The sequence below is a fragment of the Ambystoma mexicanum genome, chromosome 11 (assembly GCF_040938575.1).
Source record: "Ambystoma mexicanum isolate Mex_15411 chromosome 11, UKY_AmexF1_1, whole genome shotgun sequence".
Taxonomy (NCBI): Eukaryota; Metazoa; Chordata; class Amphibia; order Caudata; family Ambystomatidae; genus Ambystoma; species Ambystoma mexicanum.
The window spans coordinates 982288202-982313220 of record NC_090934.1 but is presented as its reverse complement, the minus strand read 5'-3'; the positions used below and the strand labels follow the sequence as shown (position 1 = coordinate 982313220).

General features: G+C 43.0%; 1 protein-coding gene across 3 annotated transcripts in view; it reads right to left on the bottom strand.

Annotated features, from left to right (window-relative positions):
- Positions 1-25019, bottom strand: part of SLC22A18 (solute carrier family 22 member 18) — a 766907-nt gene that overhangs the window by 597591 nt on the left and 144297 nt on the right. For all 3 annotated transcript variants that reach the window (XM_069624137.1, XM_069624138.1, XM_069624136.1), the window contains exons 3-4: positions 20955-21100; positions 3547-3679 (exon numbers count right to left, since the gene is read on the bottom strand). In XM_069624137.1, the coding sequence (XP_069480238.1) occupies positions 3547-3679; positions 20955-21100 (279 nt within the window). The remainder of the gene's footprint in view (positions 1-3546; positions 3680-20954; positions 21101-25019) is intronic.

The window sequence follows — 25019 nt, the reverse complement described above, 5'->3', positions numbered from 1 at the left end:
GGTATATGGTGAGGGCTAGGAAAGGAAGGGAGATGTCTGAGTAGTGCTTGGTTGGCATGTGGTGAGAGCTGGGAAAGGAAGGGAGATGTGTGAGTAGTGCTTGGTTGGCTTGTGGTGAGAGCTGGGAAAGGAAGGGAGATGTGTTGTACTGTGCTTGGATGGATACATGGAATTTATGATGTCAGAGGGAATGCTGTGAGAATGTTGCTGTATGCATTCGAGGTTGTTAATGGGATACAGTCCTATACTCAGGCAGTTGGAGATATCAAGCCTAGGTGATGGGTGCCAGTAGGCTGCCAAGAGGTATCTTGCTGTAACTTGTCAAGAAGCAATAAAGGAACACACCTATGTACCTCCAGAAGTCTCCAGGAATCTGCTTTACTACACTGATAAATCACACTTAAGGGAGTTCCAGATCAGGCAGGGATCCATAAACATTTATATGGATAGATGGGCGGATGGACATACAGAAGGATGCACAGATGGATGGATGTGCATGGATGGATTAATAAAGGCTCAGCCTGGTTGACTGACCATACCACTCTTAAATAACATTGGGCGATTTTGCCTTCAATTCTTAGCAAGATGTCAACCCCACCACAAGGTGCATGTAAACCACAAGTTACATTGCAGACCATGAATACATGAATCTAATTACCATTACTCCTCATCATTAAATGAATAGCAGTATCTTCGAATCCAAGTTGTACTCGTGGTCCATATCATTTCATGCACCAAGCAAAGTGGGATTATTTAAAATAAAACTGTAGTAAAACATGAAAACTGCATTGATAATAAAATATCTTCATAATGCTCAATCTCGCTGCAATTTAATAACATTGCTTTTTTAAATTAGAACACACCTAAGGGATCCTCAATCAAATTTAAAAAAGAGAAAAGATTGCTAGGAAGATTATTTCAGATGTATCTGGCATGTTCAGCGGGGTTACCTTAATGGGTGGGATCTGACTGAAATGCAAATGGTTATGATTTAATTTAATGTAAATTATTTGGTTTCACATTAAACCTAACACCTTTAAAACAAATATTAGTATTGTCTTGTAATAAGCTTCCCATGAATACAACCAAATAAAATTCTTAATCCATCCTCAAAGACAGTTCCATATTCAATACACCCAATTTTAACAAAAGCCTTTTCAATAAATCTTCAAGAGCCAAAATTGGAGCGAGTTGCTGCCCCTCATTAACCTTTCTACAAAGACCTCCGAAGCCACGAGCTATAATGTACAAAGCAGCCAAAAATGAACACTCTCAATCATAAGGTTCCTCAACTCTCAATACTAAGATGCTTCAATGTCTCTACACAGGGGCATATCTGCATATTCCAGAGATCCACGTGCTTCGGCTCAGTCCCATTCTCCACCCTCACACCTGCAAAGTGCCTAATAGACAGAATCTGAATCCTATACAGACTCGCCTCCCACTAGGGCAGGTTCCATGTGTTAATATTCCCGCAAAAATATAGCGATACAAAAATATCACCATATTTTTGTGGCAATATTGAGACATGTGGACCCTGTGGGGGACACCCCTGCAAACCCCACATTATTTTTAAATGTGAGAGGGACACCCCCGCAACCCCTGCTCCCACAAATGATCCCCCCCAAAAATATTGCCTATGGCGTTCTAGACGACCATATATATGGCGATATATTTGGTGGGGATAATATTACCTGATACCCTAGGGAATGAGAATTTCACAACGTAATTGAACCCCAAGGATATCTGCTATGTACCAGCCATAAAGCGAGTTTTTTTTTAAGGCATCCTGGATCTAATACGACATCATGTTACCACAATTTCTCTCTACTCTAGAAATGATTATTTAGGCCTGACTTCAGAGATACACTCTGCTCTGTAGGCAGAGCATCACATTGCAACATAAAGTTCAAAATAGTGTAGCTGGATTACTCCTCAAAGCACTTCCGGGTATAGTGATTGCCTCAAGGATGTCCTCATTTTTAAATACAGGGAGATTTTCTATCATATTACCAGTAATGCAAGTGAAATGAAACCCAATTCCTCCCTTACAGCTTCTGTAGGGACCACCCTAGACAGACCCAACAATATTTTCCATAGCAGCCACTCCACGATTCCCCAATATTTTCTCACAACAATACAACAACAGCACTTGCATATGTCCTAATTTTGGAAGATAGTTTGTAACCTCTGACACTATTTGCAACATATCATCTAGATTCAAGTTATATTAAAAGAGTCCAATACGCCCCTGTTTCAAACTTCTATTTGTTGGAATTCGTTTTGTACATATGTATACACCATGCACACTTCGGGCCTCATTACGAGTTTGGAGGTAGACATGCCCTGAATAAATTTGGGTCCGGGTCGTGGTCCCTGAATGGGGAAATACCGGGCCATTACGACTATGGAGGGCCCGGTATTTCCCCATTCAGGGAACCCGGACCATCCCCATTCCCATTTGAGCCCCATAGGGCTCAATGGGAATGGGGACCATGCTAACAACGGCCCCGTTAATGAGGGGACCTCGTAATGAGTCGGTACGTGGTTAACGCGCCGGCATCTTTACCGGTGCCATTAACCCCTTACCACCTCACTTGTAATGAGGCCCTTAATCTTTCTTGTGTTTTAGCATCAGAGTTCAACATTATTATTAGTTGTAGGATTCCTCCTGGGATCCCTCTTCTGATCCCTTTCCAAAAAGATCAAAGGCCAATGAAAAATCTATACAGGCGACATACATTGTCATTTTGCAAACATTTAGGGCCGATCAATTAAAAGCTGTATTATCAGACCATTTATTGTTGTCCCCATATGTTTCCTATAATCTGTCTGGAATCTGTTTAAATTACTAGTTTCTTCCAGCTCTGAAGTAAGTTGCTTCAATATTAAGGAAGCACAAATCCTACTGGAAACATTGATTTTTACACACAATATCTAGGATTAATGTCCATATCTTTCGGGTTGCCTTAAATACTGCACTGGGCACACCCACATGTCCCAGGGCTCTTGACTTTTCGAAACTCCTAATTTCTTCATCTATTTCTTCGTTTGTAAAAGGGGTAGAAAGCGGAGCCAGCTGTTGCGATCTGAAGCTTACCTTAAACTATTTCTATACTCGAAAATGCCTATTCCCCACTGGAATGGCCCAAAGAGCAAAAGCATGATTGAGGTTCGCCCTATTTGGATAATAGCCGACAGAACAAGCAGATTGGGCAGTTCTTCATTCTCAGTGGAGGATGTCTCACATTGTTTAGCTAGCATTGAAATATACAGTATTAAAAATGCAAACAGCATTCATGTTGAAGACATAGAGAGCTCTTTTGCGTTTTTAGTTGAATCCAAAAATCTGAATGCCAAAGCATTTGATACATTTTAGTGATCTAACCTAGATTTAGGGCAAAGTTGGTAAGTTGTGAGGCCATTATGTCAGCACCATCTACAACCACAAATTAAAAGGGGGATATGATCTAAAACTCTTGAGAAACGAGGGGGACGAAACATTTCATCGACATCATATAGTCACAGCTGTCGGATGGCACTCACCCAACTTTCGTAGCCAGGAATCCTCCGAGGGATGATCCGATAATCATGCCCAGTCCCATGCAAAGGCCAAATTTCCCCAATGCACCTGCACGCTCGGCTGGTGTGGTCCAATGAGTTATCACCATCTGGGCTCCTACAAACAAATAATCATTTTTCGTTATCAAGACTTGCGTCCATTAGACCCACCATAGGGTATGTCTGGCAGCGTTGACCAATTAACTGCAAAAGGTCCTACTTTTGTCCTCTCCCTTGTCTTGAAGCCAGAGAGGCAGCAGAAAAGTATCCACCATATATATATGCCAGCTCTGCCCCCTATGCCCCATATGCATAATGCTTATTTTGAAGTTAAAGTGTCTTCAGTTGGGTCTCAAGTACCCGCCACACATGAGAGGTGTGCACAGAATGGCTCCACCTCAAGTGCAGAGGTAGCCTGGCTCCCTGCCGTAAAGGAGATCTCCCCGCTATCACACCACAGTGTCACACAGTCTTGTACATACAGCTTAGCTTCATGCTCCCACACATCGAGCAAGACCCAACCTATCCAGTGTAGCTTTTGCAAGGAAACATCCTGCTCGGCTCCTGCTGCCTCAAACCAGCAGAGGCATCACCACAGACAGGACAGAGGAAGCCCTTGCCCACAGCTCCTGCACAGCAAAGAGCATCCTCAAAGCAGCAGCCCAGCAGCGGGTTCACTGCCCATAGCAGAGCTCCCCAGCGGCAGAGCAGAGGCTGGGGGTAAGCACACAGAGCACAGTATGGTACTCTCTTACAACTAGTTGTAATGGTTTTGATAGTCTGGCTTTTAAATGATCTTTCTTTATGGGGAAAGGTTACCTGCATTGTTATTATATGGGCACTGCTATTAAAGAGGCAGTAGGGCATTTCCAGCAGTAGTTGTCTGTTACCTCCTGTAGTACTCCACACCAGTATGCACACGCGTTCTAAGAGCAGCGTCACAAAGGTGTGCTGAACCAGAATCCTGGTATCAATAAATAGGCATTTATTTCATTGAATTTTCATTTTGGATTGTGCCCGCCATACAGAATCACTGCAATGATTTTGTCACATGTTTAAGTCTGCAAGACAAAGAACTGCAAAGACACAAGGCACATAGATTCCGAGAGTAGCTTATGAAAGAACATTTCTCAGTTGTAACGTCTGTTTTAACCAATAATACAATGTGAGAGAGATGATCTAAACACATTTTTAGAGTTATGCAAGGCACACACACTCATTCTTTTCCAATTGCTATCTGATCCTCCATTCATGTGTCTTTATGGTGCTCAACTCCATGCCACTGAATTTGGCTCTAGAATCCAGAGGATTTGATGTTACAATGTTCTCTAATCTTGAAACCCAAGAACAAGGAGGCACTTGGCACTTATACTACAGCCTGATTTGATAACAAGTGACATTTTCTCGTGGACACTTGGTCAAATTAAATGAAATTCTTTATCAGATGATGCGGTAAAATAACATTTTAGTTAAAAAAAACTATTATTAAGAGTTTTGCTGTATTTTAAGCGTTGACTCCTTTTCATATTGTGGATGAATTCTTTAGTCTTGCTAACAAAAACAATGTGAGAATTGCTGAGGCATCTCTTCATATGGCCTTGGCTACTAGTGGTGCTGTAAGCTCTGCCTATAAGCTGAAACTATTGGCACAGGGAGTGAAGAAAGGGGAGGGATGCAATAAGGGCACACATCCTGTGGGTGTTGTTTGGCTTTCTATCCACCCATTGAATGCCATTGTCCATTTTTTGTCCCTATGGCCATTTCCACCCACGACCTGTTCCTACCTGTCCAAAACATTCCAACCAAACTGGGATCTCTCTGAACTAACTCTGTACTCTTATCGGAATTAACTCTTATTTCTATGCATTCCACTGAAAGGTAATGGCTTAACTGCAGATGCAAATCAGCTCCTGGTGTATTAAGCAAGGGTGCCACTATATGAAGCCATTAGCAACCATTATAACAAAGAAAAACAGAAATATTGGTAAGTCAACTCGAGGTTAGTAAAAATGAACATATGCAATTGCAGGTGGGTACCTCTAACTACAAGGATATATTCCAAAAAGGAGTTTGATGCAACCTCTAAATAAACAAAAGGAGAGCATGAGTTGTATATGTTGGACTTTAAGGTGGGATGCATCTGTAGTTGAAAGATACTAAAGCAAACATTTATGTTGCCTATGGCTACTGTGAGGAGTTAGGAATGAAACTCAACACGTCAGCTATGTTTTTGGTTAAAGGCTTTTATTGAAAATAAAAGGGGTTGCGAAAATGCCTCTCTGACCCTTCTCTAAGAGGAATTTCCCTATCTAACCCAAAACTAAGGATTTGTCGGTGGCAGAATGTCCAAAACAAAAACTGTCCCGTGTCCAAAGTTCTATTCTGACCCTCAGACTAAAACTAAACTCTAAGGTGAAATGGGAAATTTCCTCAACCATAAAAGGTTTAGAAAAGTGCTCACAAAAGAAGAAGAAATAGTTCCAACACAAAAGTTCTTTATGGATAAAGGTCCTTGATCCAGAGGGCGGGTCCCTTCCCCTGGATTCCTCTTTGTAATCTGAAGTTTCACATATAACAGTTCAATATTGATGTGCAAATGTGTCCCACTTTGTACTTACATGCCTTTCAGAATGCCTGGTATGCTTTTCTACCAGGGTTTTACTTCTTCTTTCCTGGTTCAAATGATCTCTTGCTAGTCCTGATATTTCTTCTCAGGATCTCTGGTTTTTCTATAAGAGACAACCCTTTTCTCAGTCATGATGTTTCACCGCAGAACCGCCTGGTTTTCAATCAACACAATGCTTTTCTCAGTCGTGATGTTTCTTCTCAGGAGCACTTTGATATTAATCAACACAATACTTTTGTCAGTCCTGATGTCTCTTCTCAGGACCACTTTATTGCACACAGGTTTAGTTGCCTGGTTTATTGCTGTGTGAGGGTTTATTGCTTTCACACACTTGGGATTTCCTGGTATACTCTCCAGCCAGGACTTCTTGTACTCACAAACTTGTGATTACCTGGAATACTCTCCTTCCAGGACTGCCTGTATTCACATGCTTGTGATTTCCTGGTGTACTCTCCTGCCAGGACATGTTGTATTCACTTTGGGTCTCTACCCTTCCCCAAAGTTGGACAAATGCTTTGGTTCTTGATATGTCCTCTGGATATTATCCGGTCTGGGTTTCTCCTAAACATGCATAATATATATTCATCTGCTTGAAAGGCCTTCACTTGCAATGTAACTTCCCTTTTAACATTGAATTCATATGTTCTTTCTCTTTTGGCAATTTGTGGGTTAATTACTTGCATTCGGCGTGATCGTTGATACGCCTCAAGGTCCCCAGGTCACTGGCACTTGTTGGCGGTACTGGAGTCTCTGCGACAACTGGAGAAGTGTCTGCATTGGCTTCTTCCTCATGACCACTTCCTGTTAGTTTCTTCAGGTTCTCACAGATCCACTTGACACGTTTGCCTGTGAATGCATAGGAGTTTCTCACCGGCTCCTGGCATTCCTGCAGTGTTTCTCTCATGCAGCAGCCTCTTCTTTCTTCACTGGTGAGCTACCTGGTTCCACCGCACCGATAATTGCCTTTCAGACCCTACAGCTTCACAGAGAGATGCAGCTCTCACCCAGCAGTAGCAGACATTGATTATTTGCTTCACTTGCCTTTTAAACTTCCTGGGGACAGGGGTGTGCAAGCAAACACAAGAGCACTCACAGGGTTTGTGGCCTCTTTCGCTTTGCATTGCTTGATTCCTCTTCTCGTCCCAGTATTTTTGTTATTCTGGGAAAGGAAGTTTTGTTTTGAGTTTGTTCCGGAAAACTTAAATAAACATTTTCAGCACTCATAAATGGTGAATGAGTCCTGGATGATTGATAGGTGGAACTGGAAACAGCGATTTCCCTATTCTTCATGGGAGGAGTGGGTGCATAACAATAGGCCGGCCATGAGGGTACTTGGTATAGGAGGGTTATTTTCAAGAGAAAATGGTGGATACCATGTCTCACCCGATGAAGCCATGACATTTCCCTACAGGTTGTCTTCCCGCATGTGATCCTCCCTCATATAGCCGCCCCACAGGGTCAGGATTAGGTAACAGCTGCCATCCCCTGGCCACATGGGAGGAGGTCACCGTCGGGGAATCAGTGATGATACCATTGGATACACCAAACTACCTAATCCCTCTTTCTTTTTGAGGGTTGTAATCCTAGATGATCATTGGAGGGAATAAAACAAAAAGGAACTTCATGATTAACAATGAAAACCTGGGAAAGGACAATGCAACTGAGGAATCATAAACAAACATTTGTGAAAGGAAAGAACCAGAAAAATAAATAGTTATCAATATTTCGAAATATGTATTGATACTAGATGAGAAGAGAGGCCATGTAAAGGTTTCTCATCTTCCTTCTGCAGGCAGTGCACACCATCCTAACATATAGTGGAGTATTCCATATGCTGAGGTGCTTTGTGGTAGACATAATTGTAGCTTAGACCAAGATTTTAAGAGAGAAATAGACAATATGTATGACCGACATTTAAAACAAAGCTACCTTAGATCAACTTGGATAAAGCTAAAGATAGAGCGATGAAGTTAAATTAAGATAAATGTTGGATAAAAGTGATGACAAAGAGATAGAAGACTAGAGTGACTATAACAATGTCCAGTTTATAAAAAAGATAAATCCAGCAATTGCAAGTTTCCTAGGGATCTCTCCGAAGATTACATAAGGAAGAGCACCTTCATTGAGAGACATTTTATTCTAGTTATTATGAGCCTACTGAGGTATAGTAGCTTCAAATGGAAGCTGGCTAGAACCAATGAGTAACAGTAGTTATATCCGCGTGATATGCTCTATATGGAAATATAAAAGAAATCATTGAACTAAATGTAGGTGATGCATACATGATTTTAAGGTAACTATTAAATAATTTCATAATTGCAACAGTACATTTTGTACATGTGCCCTGTCCTGCCCCTCTAATAAGCACTGTAATAGTGGAACATTTCAGAGCCTTAATTGAAAATGGATAATTATAATTGTTCTCGTGCTTAATACTGGAGACCAGTTTCTGAGCAGAAGACCGACTATGCGTTGCCTTGCTTCTAAGACAGATGCGTTGCCCCTGAGCTATCCTCCCAGCCTGGAGAAGTTACAGAGAATGTAAACGATGTCAATTTAAAGCAGACATTACAATGAAACTTCACAGTCATTTTCCTAATGGTCCCAACACTAAGGAATGCTATAATGTATGCCCCAGAGACTGATATAGCTAAGTCAGAAAAGGTCTGATTATTTTATAGATGGCTAGTTTATACTGTAACATATTAAGAAAATCTTATGTGCTCATGTCATGAACACTCACTAACTGCATTACTATTAGTAATGCGTGAATACACCATAAATGAGGTATATAAAGTCCAGTCTAAAGTTAAAAGTCACATTTGGATTTCAGTACTTAACAGTAAGATACACTTGTGGTTTATACTCTCATCCATAACGCCCGGTACGGCCCTCGCTGCAGGTCTATAAAGCTATTAGAACAGAATAGAGCAAATAGTAGCAGGGCAAGGACGCGCCCTTGCTGCACGCGCTGAACGACTTTGAATGGTCTGGTACATTGGCCATTTGGGCCCCGTCGGATGGCTGCGGTGTTCCCTTTGGTAGCTCTTAATATCTCAGGGCACATCCTCGTTCCACCCATGGGTTTCCATAATAATGTCGTTGTCCTCGATCCACGCTTTCAATCTGTCGCAAAGGACTTTACTGTATACTTTGCATAAAGTATCCATGAGGGAGACTGGCCTGTAATTTACTGGGGCACTGCGTTCACCTTTTAGAAAATGGGTATGATTATTGCTTCCTTCTATGTGAATGGGGGCTGCTAGTCCGTGTTAATACAGTTACACATGTGTATTAATAATGGGGCTCAGACTGTAATGTAGTTCTTGAATAATTCGATAAGCAAGCAAACCGTCAGGCCCTTGTACTTTATTGCTTTTCTAAGACAGAAGTTCTCTTTTGACCTCCCCTTCTGTGAAAACGTAGCAAGCTTAAATCCGTATTTTGGCTTGTTAGCGTCAGAGGCGTAGCCAGGATTTTCTAACAAGTGGAGGCTTAAGCAAATGTAATTGTGCCAACCGCAGTGACATTAACATCTGAAAATACCCACAATGTGCTGCTGAGTGGACACCCACAGATTTAGGTTGGGCCTTGCCCGCTCAGGCTCTACCCTGTCTACGCCTCTGGTTAGCATCTACATCAGATCAGAAGTGTCGTCAATCTGGCTCGGCCCCACGATAGATGTTTTTGAAATGGTTGGAGCAGCTGGTTTTGCTGATTGTGTTTCCATCGGGATGTGCCTTTTCAGTCGTGCCATGTATCACTAATTTCCAAGAGGTGGTCTGGTTTTTATTTTTAAATGATGTAGTGATTCTGCGACTTTCTTCTTTTTATTTGTAACCAACTCCTTAAAGTCTTTTCTACGTACCCTGTCAGAGCCACTTCCATTGCCTTTAACTGCTTCCATGAGGGATCGCCGTGCCCTTTTGTACTCCTGATTATACCATGGATTAGTTCCAATTTGTTTACAGACGTTAATTTTGGTGAGTGCTCTGAGGAATGGACTAATCAACCGTGCAATGCCAAACCAAAAACGGTAGCTGCTAGTGTGGGGCCACGTTTTTGGGTCAAAGTGGGCCACTCTTTTGGCCAATGTGGGCCATTCTGATGACTTACTTCACTCTGCAGCTAGTAGTTTTGACCATTGATGCTGAATAAATATTCTTCAAATTACACAATTTGCATCACATTTTATCAAAAAACTCCCCATTGGGTACTAATCAAACAGCGTCACAAACGGAATGAATTCCTTTTTGCAACTGTGCGCCACTTTTTCATTGGTGCCCGAGATCATTTTATGCCCCAGTCCGACCCTGACTATCGGTAAAGGTCGGGCAAAGCTGCTCCGATTAATGCTGGGGTTTCGGCAAAGTAGAATGCTGTTGGGAAGATTTGCGAATACATTTGTGGTCATATGGTGTCTAGATTCAGTTTTGCCCATTTGTACATTAGCCTTCTTTCCTTGTTATCATGCCTGTATTAGTTTCAATGAGCATTGGGTCTTGATCAAATCCAATTTTAGTTCTATCTAATAAAAGCGTAATTACACTCGTACGGCCAACCTCATGCCTCTACTCCCAACAATCGGACCAAATTCATCAGTCGACAATTCCCTAATGAGCAATTAGTGTAGGCTTGCTATAAAGGTATTAGCTAGCGTCAATCATCAATACACTTTATTGGACTAAAAACAACGTGAAAGTCAAACACAAAAATAATGATAATACATAATCAACTAAGGAAAAAAATAATGAAAAGGATACAATTCCACATATGAAAAGTTAATAAAAACTTAAGACGGTCCAGAATATATGACTACACATCAAATAATGACGACATTTCTCAAGGGTGGGTGGGAGGGGAGGGTCCTTGGTGTGCAGCTTGGTAGATTTCACTCTTCTGCTTTCCGATACCTAATGCTCTTATGCATTTTCAGTTTCACTGGAAAGTTGCCAAAGAGTGACACCTACAGGAAGCATAGTAAACCTGAGACTGGTTAACCATTATACACTCTAAAATCCATAGGAACTCATTCTCAATGTTGCCGTATACATTGGCCATTTTACCAAAACAGCTTTCTGCATCATCTCATCAAATGCCCCCCTTAGTGTTGCTCCAAGCCTGTTCTTACCCTTCCTGATGATGGTGAGTGGGGAAGGGAAGAAGCATGAGCACTGCATTAAGGACAGTGCCAGGTGAATGTGAGGGAACTAGGATAGATTTGCCAAATTAATTCTGCTACAAATATCAGTCAGAATCCGCCTGCCTAGAGTGGCTGGAGGTTGATTAACAAAGAAAGCCAACAGATAATTGCCCTTGGCCTCGAATCATCCTCGATAAAGGGCTGATTTACCCCATGAAGCAGGGCAAACCTTGGGGGGCAGATTTGGATTACCCCAAAATTCGGCAACAGATCTTCAACTTTTGGATTGCGGCATAATGCTCAGAGCCTCACAGGTCTGGGCCATTAAGACACATTTAGTGGAATATATTTGCAGAATGGCATAGGTGGACTGTCTGCCCAAATAGTGTATTGAATGGAACGTTGTTCTATTAGCTTAGACTATGGTCGTCACCATGTGAGCAAAACCTCTCTAATTCTCAGAACGGGAAAATGTTTCTTTTCTCCCCTGTATCATTGGTTCCTTTTCGTGTCACTCAATGGTGGATCCTGCTTAGTTGAATAACTCCCAGGTAGACCACTACCCTCTGAAGCGAGTAATGATATGATAGGTTATTTATAACGCACTTAATATCCAGAGGTTTCTAAGCACGGACCCAGGGATCTAAACTGTGTTGCGCCGTGTTGTCTTGCTTCCAAGGCGAACACATTGCCACTGAGCTATCCTCCCGAGACATCCAATGAGTCACCAAAGCACAATGACATTTGTCAGTGCAATTTAACAATGTCACACCTCAAACAGGCAAAGAGGGAAACGTAACACTTTATTCGACGGCAGCAGCCCCCTGGGGAAACTGCACAAACAAAAAAACGCAAAACCCTAAAATGAGCACGACCTTAGACCATACCCTACATACATATTCCTTAGAATGTGCAATACCTGCAGCAAACGTCTCATCTGAGCTGTGAAATTACAGCATGCCAAAGGGGGTCTATTTTAATGATTAACACTTTCAGAACCAAAATTGCACACTTTTATGGCTCACCAATTGTGTTGTGGGCTCGTTCTCACTGGATAGCCACCTTGTATAATGCGCTGTCTTCTTTAACCCCGGCGTGACTGCTCTTTATTCAACGATGTCACACTGGAAGAGCTGGGGACATCAAAGCTATAGCCAAGGCATCAACCTGTAGCCGAGACAGAGGCTCGGTGAGAAATGCCCTTCCCTGGCCTACCCAAGGAAGTCATCACAGAAGGGTACATGAATGAAAGAACCTCCAAAATTCAAGTAAACAAACATCACCACAGCCCAAAGGAATCAGGTGTAGACAGTATTGATTCTGTCAACTACAGAGCCAGATCTGACAGCATGCCTCACAGCTAAATTAATTGAACGCCAGGTCCACAAGAAGTGTTGCACGCCTCATTGACACATGTCCTCATCAAACTTCCCCAGTTAGGCTTTGAAACCTAGTACAGAAAAGGCACAGTAATGATCTGCTTATTTCAGTGACGTATGATGCATAATGAATCTAGAGATCCTGGCTCTATTACACCTCTATTAGCGTTCGATATATGGACAACGCATTTCTAGTTCAGGGACTCCAGAGCATGGTTGGGTCACTTGATCACCCCTGCCCACCCATGGTATAGGCTGTATTGTTGCTCAAAGGGAGAGGGCACAAGGCGAGAGTGGACATACTGACACACTTCAGGTTATGGGAAGCTATTCCTGGTGACATATGTTGTTATGTTCTCTTGATGTACACCACCCACCATTACCAGCACTGCAGCAGTCTCCAGGCACTCGTGTGGCTCTGCAGCAAAGAGGGCGAGGGCGGGTTAGTGGGGGTAGAATGATAGGATAGATCCAGAACCAGGAGAAACTGGCATCTGTGTGTTGGCTTGCAGGTGGGTTGATTGCATGCACTGGCTTGTTGTATCCATAAGGGTGAGGCCCAATGTCTGGGTTGATTGTTGGATGTGAGTGTTTGATATGTTAGGTGTGGTTTGTGTGTTTCAAGTTTAGTTTGGCTGGTAGCCATGGTTGTGGTCACTGGCTTGCTGTATCCGTAAAGGGTAGGTCCTGGGCCTGCAATTGTTTGTTGTAGGCAAATGTTGGTCATGATGTGTGTTTGTGTGTAGTTTGGCTAGCCAATAGGGCATGTATAGTACTTGGGTTAGTACATTGGCTGCTCTCGAAGTTCTTCCAAGTGTGTCCGCAGAGGTCATATAGCTTCAACACATTGGTACCCTCCAATTTTCAAGTGCAATACATAAGACAACCTCATTATCTCCCAACTCCCCAGCATACTGCAATTCTATTACCAAATCCATCTACGCTGCCAAAGAGCTGATGACAAGATGCGCACACCTAAGACTGAAACATGATATTTTTTGCTCTCTGGATAACAAAAAGGCATTAATGTTGGCTATCCCCATGACTGGAGAAATCATACACATCACAGATATAGACATGGGCTGCGTCTAGGTTTTAAATTCTACCTGGATCATGTCCAGTCACCATACCTAGGTCTCATGGGAGGACAAATCAGAAAGCAGCGGTCCGCCAACACAATACATCAAGACTGATCACAGGTTCCTGAAGCGAATCGAAGGATAACCCTATCGTGGGAGGTTGCCGTCGCGGCTCTAGTTTATTAGGGCTTGTGATGCTAAGTATGATTTCGACAAACATTCATAAACTGAGTTCCATCTACACCAAGAAAGAATCTCTCTTGTCTCCCTTTCCTCCCAGAACCATTAGACAGCTGTAATTATCTGGAACAAAAATGTTTTTAGAGGCAGGGTCCTCATAGTTCTCAGTCAAAATACTGTAACAATATAACCACCGCATGTTATTACCCTTGATTTAAGGAGGGTCATTTATTGCCTCAAACACCCCCTAAAGGAAAGCGTGAAAACCAAATGTCTTTCACATCACTAACATCAATAAACAACACAACAGAGAGCTCAGACTTAAATAAACAATTCGCCACTAAAGATGGCATCTGTGAGGCTGCTCCTTTTCCCTTGAATCGCATGACCAACGTGGGGAGCCATGCTTCCTAGCCCAGTGCCAGCACATGACACTGTAATACCTCCTGAACCAGTGACCATTGTTGGGCTTGTAGATAATGCAAGCACCCTCTCCAATGGCATAGGAGCCTGTATATAGTGGCATATGGGCTTTTGTCTGACCACCCTCCACAGCTGTTGGTATGTACTCAGAAGGCCTGTGGGAGTGGGCGCTGCTTACGATGATCTCCTATGCAATACAGGATGAAAGTACATGCCCTTAGCAGTTAAGGGATTTAAGGTAAAAGCAGTTAAGGGAGCAGAGCGGGCACGATGGCAGCACCTGAGCATGTGCAGCTGTACCTTATAAATGATGACCATCTAGCATATGATGTTCACTTCACATGAGATGGAAGTGAGTGGCATCTGAGGCAGCCTTTGTCCTGTAATGGCTTCAACTGCACATGTGAGGCTGTCATTTACCCACAGTGACCTAACAGGCCTATGACACCATAACTTGCCAGCGGCATTAATGGGAGCATTTGAAACTGAACTTGATATGTAATGGCAGGATCTCGACATGTGAGGTGGCACCTTGCACATGATGACTATTGTATGGTGTATAGTGACTTTTTCGACAGTCACTATTTCAACATACTAATATGTCAAAACAAAAGTGCCTAAAATGTTTTTTTCGAATGTCTTTTTAAAAAAAAAAAATTGGGAGGGGGGATCCTCCCAACCCCCTGTTTAAAAAAAAAACATCTTTTTTTTCTAACTAAACAAAACGAAACCCTATAAAATTAAAACAATAAATGTGAAAAAAAAAAATTGTCACTTTTGGTTCGACATTTTGGTATGTCGAAATCGAAAAAAAAAATTCGACATATTAACTGGATACCCTATTCTATACGAGCCATAGGAGAAATGACATGCCTTTCATTTGCCGTACTAGGATGCCTCATGCAGCCACTTACTGTCAACGATAACTAGAGCATAAACAAGCTGAATATGCAATAAGTGGTGTGAAGGCATCAGGAAGTAGCAACAGACAACAGAGTAAAGTTTTGGCTAGAAACCTTTAATAAAATCACAATGAGGTGAGGGTAAGGCCTATCTTGCCGTATGCTAAGGTGGGATTTCCCTACCTAACTGAAACTAACAATAGTCTGTGTCAGGAAGTCCAAAGTAAATGTCTGTCTGTCTCCAATAGCTACACTTGCCCTCACATCAATTTGTTCAAACTGTGTAGGTATGCCAGCATCAAATGAAAAAGCGTTCAAACAAAAGTTCAGAGTTTCTTCCAGCTCTTGGTCAGAAAGAGGCTCTCCCTTCCCAGGGTTCCAAATAGTTCACTTTTAAAAAGGGTTCCCCTCCCCAAGCTTTCAAGTCTCTCACTGTTTTTCACAACACAATTCCTCTGGATTCTTTCCAGCTATCAAGCTTTTCGACTCTTACATTATACACATGTGGACCTGCAATCCCATTGCCTCTGCGGCCCTTCCACTCACTCGTGAGATCTCCGACCTGCCTTTCCAGTGCGGTACGCACCACAGAATCCCAGTCATTCAGCCTCACTTGACTAACTGGGTAAGCTTACTTCGTGTGCCCTTCTCTGCTCCGGTTGGCTCTTCGTGGCTTCTCCAGTTCCCGCCTTGGCAGTCCCTTTTTTAAGGGTCTGTGACACCTCATGCGATTGGAGAGGGAGTCCTCTTGACTCCAGGAGGTCTTCAGAATGCCCCTGCCACTGGAGACCTTCCGACAACACCCACCACAATCTGCTTCCACTGCAACGACTCTGCAGCACCTCAGCACTTCTGACATGCATCTCCCTGCTTCTTCCTCCGTCTTCTTCGCCTTCCTCTGCTGCCTCCTTAGCCTCATCCGAGTGGGCCCCGAGCGGGCCATTTATACTGCCCCTTTTGCTTCAGGTGCAGGCCATTCACATTGAGTTCACAACAGCCTTGGTACTCAGCATCCCACTTCCTCGTCCCTGTACCAGAGTGGCTTTTGTGCATGTCTGAGTTAATAAAGGATGGATGCATGTTCCTATGTGGTCTCTTCCTCGTCTCAGTACCATAGTGGTATGGTATACATTGGAAGATGGTTTTCTAACACAATAGTGAAGGGATTGTTAATATCCCATAAAAGCCTGGAGGACATTTGATTCCTTATGAAAGGGAAATGGGGGATACCGTGTCTCACCCAAGGGTGCCTTATCCCCACTCCTAAGGTTTCCTCCTGCCAGATGATCCTCCCACACATATCCACCCCCAGTGTCAGGATCTCATAGCAATGGCATTTCATGGGCCACCTGGGAAGAGGATATCAAGGAAAACGAATTGAGGATGCCCTCAGGTTCCTCACAGTAGTTATATGGGGTTGCAGTAGCATTTCAATGCAGTACATCTACCCAATGCTGGTTCTGCTAGGTATGCCTCTGGTGTATCAATACTGCCTGCTGGGCCTAGAGACCCAAGCTACTCCTCACTGATGATGCCCAACAAGGCTGAAACATGTCTTGGGATGGTTGTGGTCTCTTGCAGAAGAGATGTGACCTAGCAGTTTGGGCTGGTCTGCCCCTTTTGGGGTGGGACCAAGCCTGATTTGCATATGTTATTTCCCCTTCTGTAATGGATTGGCAGGCAGAAAACAGTGGTCTGGCGGGTTGCCCAGGGCTGTGCCTGTGGTTATGATTTGTTCAAAACCTTCCAGCCATCAACTTTTGTTTTTGCTTATATCATAACTGCACTCATCAAATCAAGGCACTACCCTAGTTAATATGGTTGTAACAAAAAGGTTGTCGATTTTCGTAGCTATTCGTCACTTTTTTAATATATGATCTGTTTTTTTCCATATGCGTGATGTCACTTCCTGTGATGCCCTCTGGGCCAAAGGTCACGTGATATCACTTCTTGTGATGCCACTTAGGTCAAACATGATAGGTTACCAGGAGTGTGATGTCACCTGTACAACCCCTTCCATTTATCGACTTGACATTCCAGAATGTGTGCTGCCCTACAGAAGGGCCAGTAAGGCAAGCCTCCAAGTATTGATGCATCCGGCTTAAAGAAAGCTGTGATTTCCCTCCAAGATAAGCTTTCGTTTTGATGAAGGCGGCAAGTGATAATATGGGCCAATTTGAATACTGTTGCAGCTTCCACTCAGAACCAAAGTGTGGGTTTAGAGGGGGTGGGTCAATATTTGCACAATGTATGATGCCGTTTTTAATGGGTAGGCACACATCTCAGAGGATTACGTTTGTAACCTAACCGTGGGCGTTATCACGTGTTGTGAGAATTTGCCTTCCATGTAGGGGTTAGGTGATATTTGCAGGGACAGTATTCTACGAAGTTGAGGGTTTAAAGAATGATCTTGATGTCCCTCAACCTTTTCTTGGACTGTACGGAGGGCACTCACAAAAGAGTCTGTGGCTGTGAAGGCAATCCACAATATAGCTCCCCCAGACCACAGGGAGTGTACTGACTTTCACTCTAGAACAGGGAAACGTATATTCCCTGAGGTCAGATCTATGAAAGGCATGGTGCAAAATCTGTATCTTGAATTCCTGCGTTGTCATTGGTCAAACGTTTAAATTGTTTTCAACCAGCTGCTCCCTCAATAAAAGGGGAAATGTATGGAGGGCATCAACCTGGCTGCTATAAGAAAATGGCCACTTCTGTGCCCCCTTAAAAGTGTGGAAGGGTGATCCCAAAGATCTAGCAAGGTGCCAGCAATCGGTGCCCCACGTCTCTTTTGGAAGAACCCCTTTTGTAGACCAGTAGAAAGATGGTTTCGTTGACGATAGAGGGTCCCTATCACAACGATGCACATTATGGGCTCTATATACTGCTGTGAATCTACAAATTAGCCATTTCTGACCAAGATAACAAGAATGGACTTTTCATGCGCCAAGAGTCGACAAAATGACAGAAGCTGCGCGACATAAAACCACTTTACAATACATATGTGTGGAAGTAATGGAGGCAGAATCGATGATCAATTCTGAGCAATGGGAAAACGCAGACCTATTTCTGTGACTTATACATTTAGCGCTTGTGTTAACGCCATGAAATGCTCCAAAATGCAAACATCAAACATGCTTATACAAAGAAAGGTGACTCTTTCTACACCATATGACGCAACAAACATGGCACATTTACACAATTAGAATACACCTCTCAGTTCAAAACAATCCACGTGCATTTCGGATTTTCCTGGGATAGCCACTAGACTTCTTGATTGACATGCCCAGCAGTAGGTTATCCAGCAGTGAAAGCCTCTGCCTAGCCTCCCCCAGAGCTATTGTAAGAAACCAAGTGTTTTTCGCTCTGATCAAATCTTGTGACAAATAAACACAGGATGTACCATGGTGCTTTTCTGCAGTGTTATTTATATTGCTTTGGGGCTATTTCCACTTTGGCTGAGCATATCAGGGGCATAAAGAGCACAGGATAAAGACTTGCCACTGTCTGTCCACCTGAGACCTACATGCCTGGTTATCGCGTCACTATTGGAACACGGGGCAAAGGCCCCAAAACAACCATCATGTGACTGGTGATGACAGTAGTGAAAATGGACCAAAGCTTCCCTCTGTGCCTAGGGTCACGGGCTGTGTGTTGGGCCACGAGGGCTAGGCAACAAGTCCTCTGCCAAGTTTTGGCATGTTTGGAGAAGAGCATGTTTAAACTGAAAGATGGCCGCTTCCTCGGCACTGTTTACTACAGCATGTAGGCCAAAGTGAGCAGCACCAGTGTTCCATAGTCCCCTTGGTGAAAGCAGGTTTGCTAGGACACTTCTTGCAGCAGAGGTTAGATGGCAGTGTTCTGAGATAACAGAATACAGGAGCCTTTGCTACTGAACAATACTACTGGACCTTCAGGAAACATCTCAAGACTGTACTTTCTACTCAGAACAAATCACTTCTCTCATCAATCAGTCCCTTATGTACTTGTGCTATATGTTTGTCACACCTAGTACCACTGTCTGTAACCAGCGCCTCGGTGCTTACGGTTTTACAGCGCTTAACAAATGAAAAACGGAATAAATAAAGGGAAGCTCTAACCATCTAAGTTTTGATTTGCTCAGCGTATGTTAAGTGTCACTTATTAACTCGCATCTGGGATCATGGGCAACTTTATCCGACTAAGGATTAGCAATGATTTAAGCACCTTAACTGTTGCTGGTAACAGGATGTACTCGCGTTTAAACATTATAATTGAAATATAGGCCCAACCTTAACATTTCTATAACTATAAGTATCCGATAATAAAATGATTGATGCAGAATCTTTTTTGATATATTAGTCTCACTTTATATTACACACATTTTTTTTAAATATCTTGCTACTACTCACTTACTTTAGGCAAAATAACTTTGATCATTGAGAGATTGTTTTTTTCTCTATCATGTCTTTTATCGATGTACGTAGATAAATGTTAGCAAGGAATTTATGATTGATTTTAGACCTTGCTTTGTTGTGCTGTAACAATGATGAAATTATATTGTTTTTATATGAATTCACTATTGATATACTATGGAAGATGAATTATATATATTGCAAATGTTTGTTTTTTTCAAACTATAAACAATAATATATATATTTTTTTTTAAAGTACAGCAACTGCCATGTTCATGACTTTTCCGCTAGTTTACCAAACTGATAATAATGGCATCCCAAAAATCTGGAACTCTCTTGTGGCAGTAAATGTGACCTCGGAGGGTGAATCCTATCTGGACAGACATTGCAGGCTTCCAGACCACTGACTCTGGCAACATCAAGAAGTTGAGTTCTTGTTTTGTCACGTAGAGAGCCTTAGTATGGGTTATTGCACGGTCATCATGATCCAGAAGATTATTAGCAATATTTACCAAGCCTTGCATTCAAACTGTCAAGCGATAGTATGAATGGGTGTTAATTTTAGGCTGCGATTCTTGCTCTGTGTCCATTAGTTAAAGGCAAATAGCCTTGTGGTGGGTATTACCCAAATTGACCTTCTCCAATTGACCTTTTGTCCTAATTGACCAAATTATAGTGGTCCTAATTGACCTTCTGCGCAATTTACCTTTATATTATTTTATATATGTATTGGGTTGGTTTTGGATTATAAATAATATAAGGGGATTGGGTGGGAGGTTGCAGGGGTTTTGGATTGAGTCAGGGTTTGTGAGGGGTTTCCACCAGCATATATGTGCTAATTGACCTTATAAATTAGGTCAATTCTCCCGAGGTCAATTCTCCCGAGGTCAATTGTGAAAGGTCAATTAGTAGACATCCTTGTGATGTGTGGTACTTTGATGAGTATGCAGCTGCAAGACTCCCCACACTCTAGAACACTAGCTGACAATCATCACAACCATACACATTCAAAAACCCAAAGGATGGGTCAACTTTCACATATTATGTGCTACAATATCATGGTAGATAACTCATCGTATATGTAGATAGTGACTGGCACACAGAGAAGCTAGAAGATTCCATGGAACCTCAACCTGGACTAGAGCTCGACTCTCAACCTGTCGTGGTCCTAAACAATGATACATTATTAAACTCCACTAACCTTTGCACTAAACGCAACATTGCACTGAACGACCAAGCGTAAGGATGTAATGAGTTCGCACTGTACCTGGGAGCCCATGCATGAACATCCCAGGAATCCGGGAGATGAACAGGAGTGGAATGTTGGTGGCTATGCCGGACAGCAGATAAAACAAGGATCCGGATAAGAAGGAAAGGGTTAAGGCAGCACGCACTCCAAACTGGTCGGAAAACCTGGATCAGAAAAGATAAAAACTTCTTAAGACATTGACAACACATCAGGGAGAAAGTGAGTACACTGCCATTTCCTAACCTCTTCCTCTTCTAATAAGGAACCTTCATGATTTTCCAATGTTTTACCAATGTCATGAGGCAAATGAAAACCTTTTTTCAGAGTGTACCAACATCATATGCACACTTGAATTAAAGACGTACTTAGAAGACCCTCAAGGGACTGATGGCCACTTCACCCAAATGTGGCATCCATGGGGAGATCCGTCATAGCCCTGTGATAGGAAGCCTGAAAGCCCAGGGAGGGTAGACGTGGTGGGAGAGTATGTGACGAACAGACCTTGGAGAAAAACATACTTCAAGCTGAGTATATTTGCTCTTGTTTATTCGATGATTCACTCCTGTCTAATGCTTCCCAAAGGTGGACCTACAATGGCTAATGGAATTTAAGGAGTTTTGAACACTAATGGCTCTACATGTCTGCCCTGTTCAACTGATCATGAAATCTGGTTTTAGAAGCCACACTATGGCACTTTACAGAGAAATATTACTCCCGAAGATCGATTAATTGCGGCAGAGTGACATGCCTGACAGAATGAATTCCCAATTTCTTAAGCCTTTCACAGGGACCATTAAGTCCTCCAGGAAGTGACTGCTTGAGGAACTGGTAGCAATAGTCAAGACAATAAAGTATTAAAAACAGTGCTAGAAATAGAAACAGCTCTGACATTGCATCGGGTGGGGTGAGCAATATGGGTGGGAATGGGGTGGAGTCAGGGCAAGCAAGACAGGCATGTTTTAGAGAACAAACTTGAAATGCACACACATTACTTGATAAACCAACCTGACAGTATAGTGCAGCAAGAGGAGTACGATTTTAGCTTACTTTCACCCATTCTGAATGGAAGCCGGCATTTTCCAGCATGCAGAATAATGTCAGTCTAAAGAAATCGCCTCTGTAATGAAAAACATTGACAGAAAATGCCCAGATTGTAGTAATTGTATCACATAGCTTGCAGGTTTATGCCTATGATTTTGAATCACCTACCATTCATAAAGAAAGCCCCGGGCTGGCGGGCCATTACTGCTTCAGGTAATGCCCTCAGGGCCCATAGTCAAGGGCCTTATTGCAGGCCTGGGGGCATTACCGGATGCGGTAATGGCCCGCCGGCGAAGGGCTTATTGTCATTACTACCATGGCCCGTTAGAACGGGGTACTAATGGTGTTTCTTTTTTGTTTGCGAGACGTGTCGCGTTTCGCAGCCGGAAAAAAAATAACAAAAAATGGCCACCCCTGACTGAGAAACATAGTCCGTTTTTCCTCTCTGTGGCGGCCATAGTAAACAAAGAAAATGGCTGCTATGGAAGGGGAGAAGGGACTCCCATACCCTTTCCATGGCGGCCATTGGAGTAAATGAAAAAACAGGTAAAAAAAATGGCCACCATGGAAAAGGGAGAAGGGACTACCTGTAGTTCTTTCCATAGCAGCCAGTCACGGAAGGAAGCCGAGAGCCGCAGCGGTGAGGGAGCCTTGTCGGCCAGCTAATGCCCCAGCGAGGGCCAATGAGCTTGCTTGAAACAAGCTCATTGACCCTCGCCGGGTACTAATACCTCTTAAGAGACAATAGCCACTCAAATTATCCAGCCACTGCTGACTTTGCTGCCCTACAAGAGTATTGCTCTGCAATGTACTTAAGCTCAACACCAAATATGAAAAAGACAAGATCAAGCTGGTTCTTTTGAGCTCTGAATTCCCATGAGTGTTGTGAACAGCTGATCACTGCAGGTGTAGTGTATTTATGTGTTTCGTGCATGGGCTTTTGCCAGATTCTGAGCACAGGGGAATATAGCCATAGTCAAGTACTGATCAAAACGGAAGTAACTCATTATAAACTCTTTAAAGCTTTTTCCTCCAACTTATTTTCTTATACTTTCTATTAATACCCGGCGGGGTGTGGGTGGGTGATTTCGGCCTCCCAGGGGGTTTACCGCATTTTAAAGTCCCCACTCTGAGCCGGAGCCTGCCATCTTCCCCGTCGTGTGTCGGGTAAGTTCTCCCTTGTGCCCCGTGCCCCCACCACCCCCCCCCTTTCCACACTTATCTGCCACTGCCATGTCCCTCGCATGTGCCGCCAGGAACAGTAGTGTTCTCAGTGCGTACCTGACACGCAAATGGCTGCAATGAAAAGGGAGAAGGGACTATGTGTAGTTCCCTTCTCCTCGATCCATGGCACCCATCTTTTTTTGTCATTTATTTAAAGTTGAGAAACGGCCAACGTGTCGTTTGGAAAGAACGAATGGATCACTTTGGCCACAAACATTTACCTAATGGAAACAATAACTGCCTCTCTGCACGGCAAAGCCACCCAATGTGAAGCACTATGGATGGACTTCAAAAATAAACACTTCCCAACAAACCCTGAGTCCCAAACGGAGGAGCCTTGCGGATCCTGACGGAAAATGCAAAACCCAACTGACAACGGTGGAAGAGAACTCATAATAGGTGGCCACAGAGCGTCCAGACAACGGAAATATGACTAATATCTCATTGATGTTCCCACGTTTCTAGAACACTCAATAGATGTGTGCTAAACCAAGGAAGGGAGGGGGGTGGGAGTGGGGAAAGTTTTCTTGGGTAAGATAAATACACCCTGAAATAAGAAATGAAACCTATGCTGCGTATGTCTTTTGGCACAATGTGCCCTGTCTCTATCACGCAACCAATTGTTGGCAACGGTATATTGTATAATGTGTATTTTATCTTTCTGGTTCTTTGTTAAAACTAATAAAAGCAATTTTTTTTAAAAAAACACGATTAGAATCCTGCTACAACGTGCTGGGATACTAGTAGCAATATAGCCCGCTTGGGTTATATTGCTTAAACAACATATCTGTAGGATTCAGTTGTGTTAGTTATTTTTTAAAGTTTAGAAATGTTAGTTCAAAATATGTTCCCATTTCAAATCATAAGGTATGAAAATCAGCCTCATTCTACAGAGAACAGTTCATGCAGGAAAGAGAGTGCATGTTCCTGAGCCTTTCGGTGGTGAACTCGGTGACCCAGTATTGAGCTTGTCAGTCACACATGCTCACGTTGCGGAGCTCAACGAATGATGGTCTCGCCAGTCACATGTGCCCACATGGCAGAGACTGGCGAGTGGCTGTCTCGCTGTCACACATGAGTACATGGCAGAGATCAGTGCATGGCATTCACAAAGAAAAATATGGCGGGAGTCATTGTTGATAGATTTCTGCGGACTGCACCTGCATTTTCCATAGGAAATGCCGGCAGAATCCGAAAATCAACCAACCTCTCTGTGGGGATCAGACTACTGATCTCTGTGGGTGGGCATCAGATTCCTCACACAGTGCGGGAAACCTCGTGAGTTTCCTTGCAGGGTGCCCAGCATAACTGTCATAAAAGATTCAGTTGGAAAACCTCACTGGCCCTTCATGTACAAACCCACCATAAAACAAAACCTTATCAGTGCATCGAATGCCAGAAAAGCTTCATTTGGTGAACCACTCTTACGACCAGGAACACCCACCCAGAAGAAACCCCTTCTTGCTGCACAGTTGATGTGAATATATAGGAGCATCATGATAATGATAATGCCTTGAAAACGCTGTAAAGGCTTTTTCGGCAGTTTTCTATCACCTCCAGCACTTACAAAATGTAAGTGGTGGTGGTTTCTGTGGCTCCTCCATATTTCATACAATTAACTTTGATCACTGCCAGGTGCCGCATTTGCTGTACCTTTCCAATCCACCTTTAACCTAAAAGAGCGTGCTCGTCGCCTAATTCAGCAATAATACGTCTGCCCAAAATTATAATATTGAAGTATCCTTGTGACCACACTGGCTAAGGTGTCTATGGAATTATACATTCAAACACCACCAATGTCATCTCAGCCCCAATCGT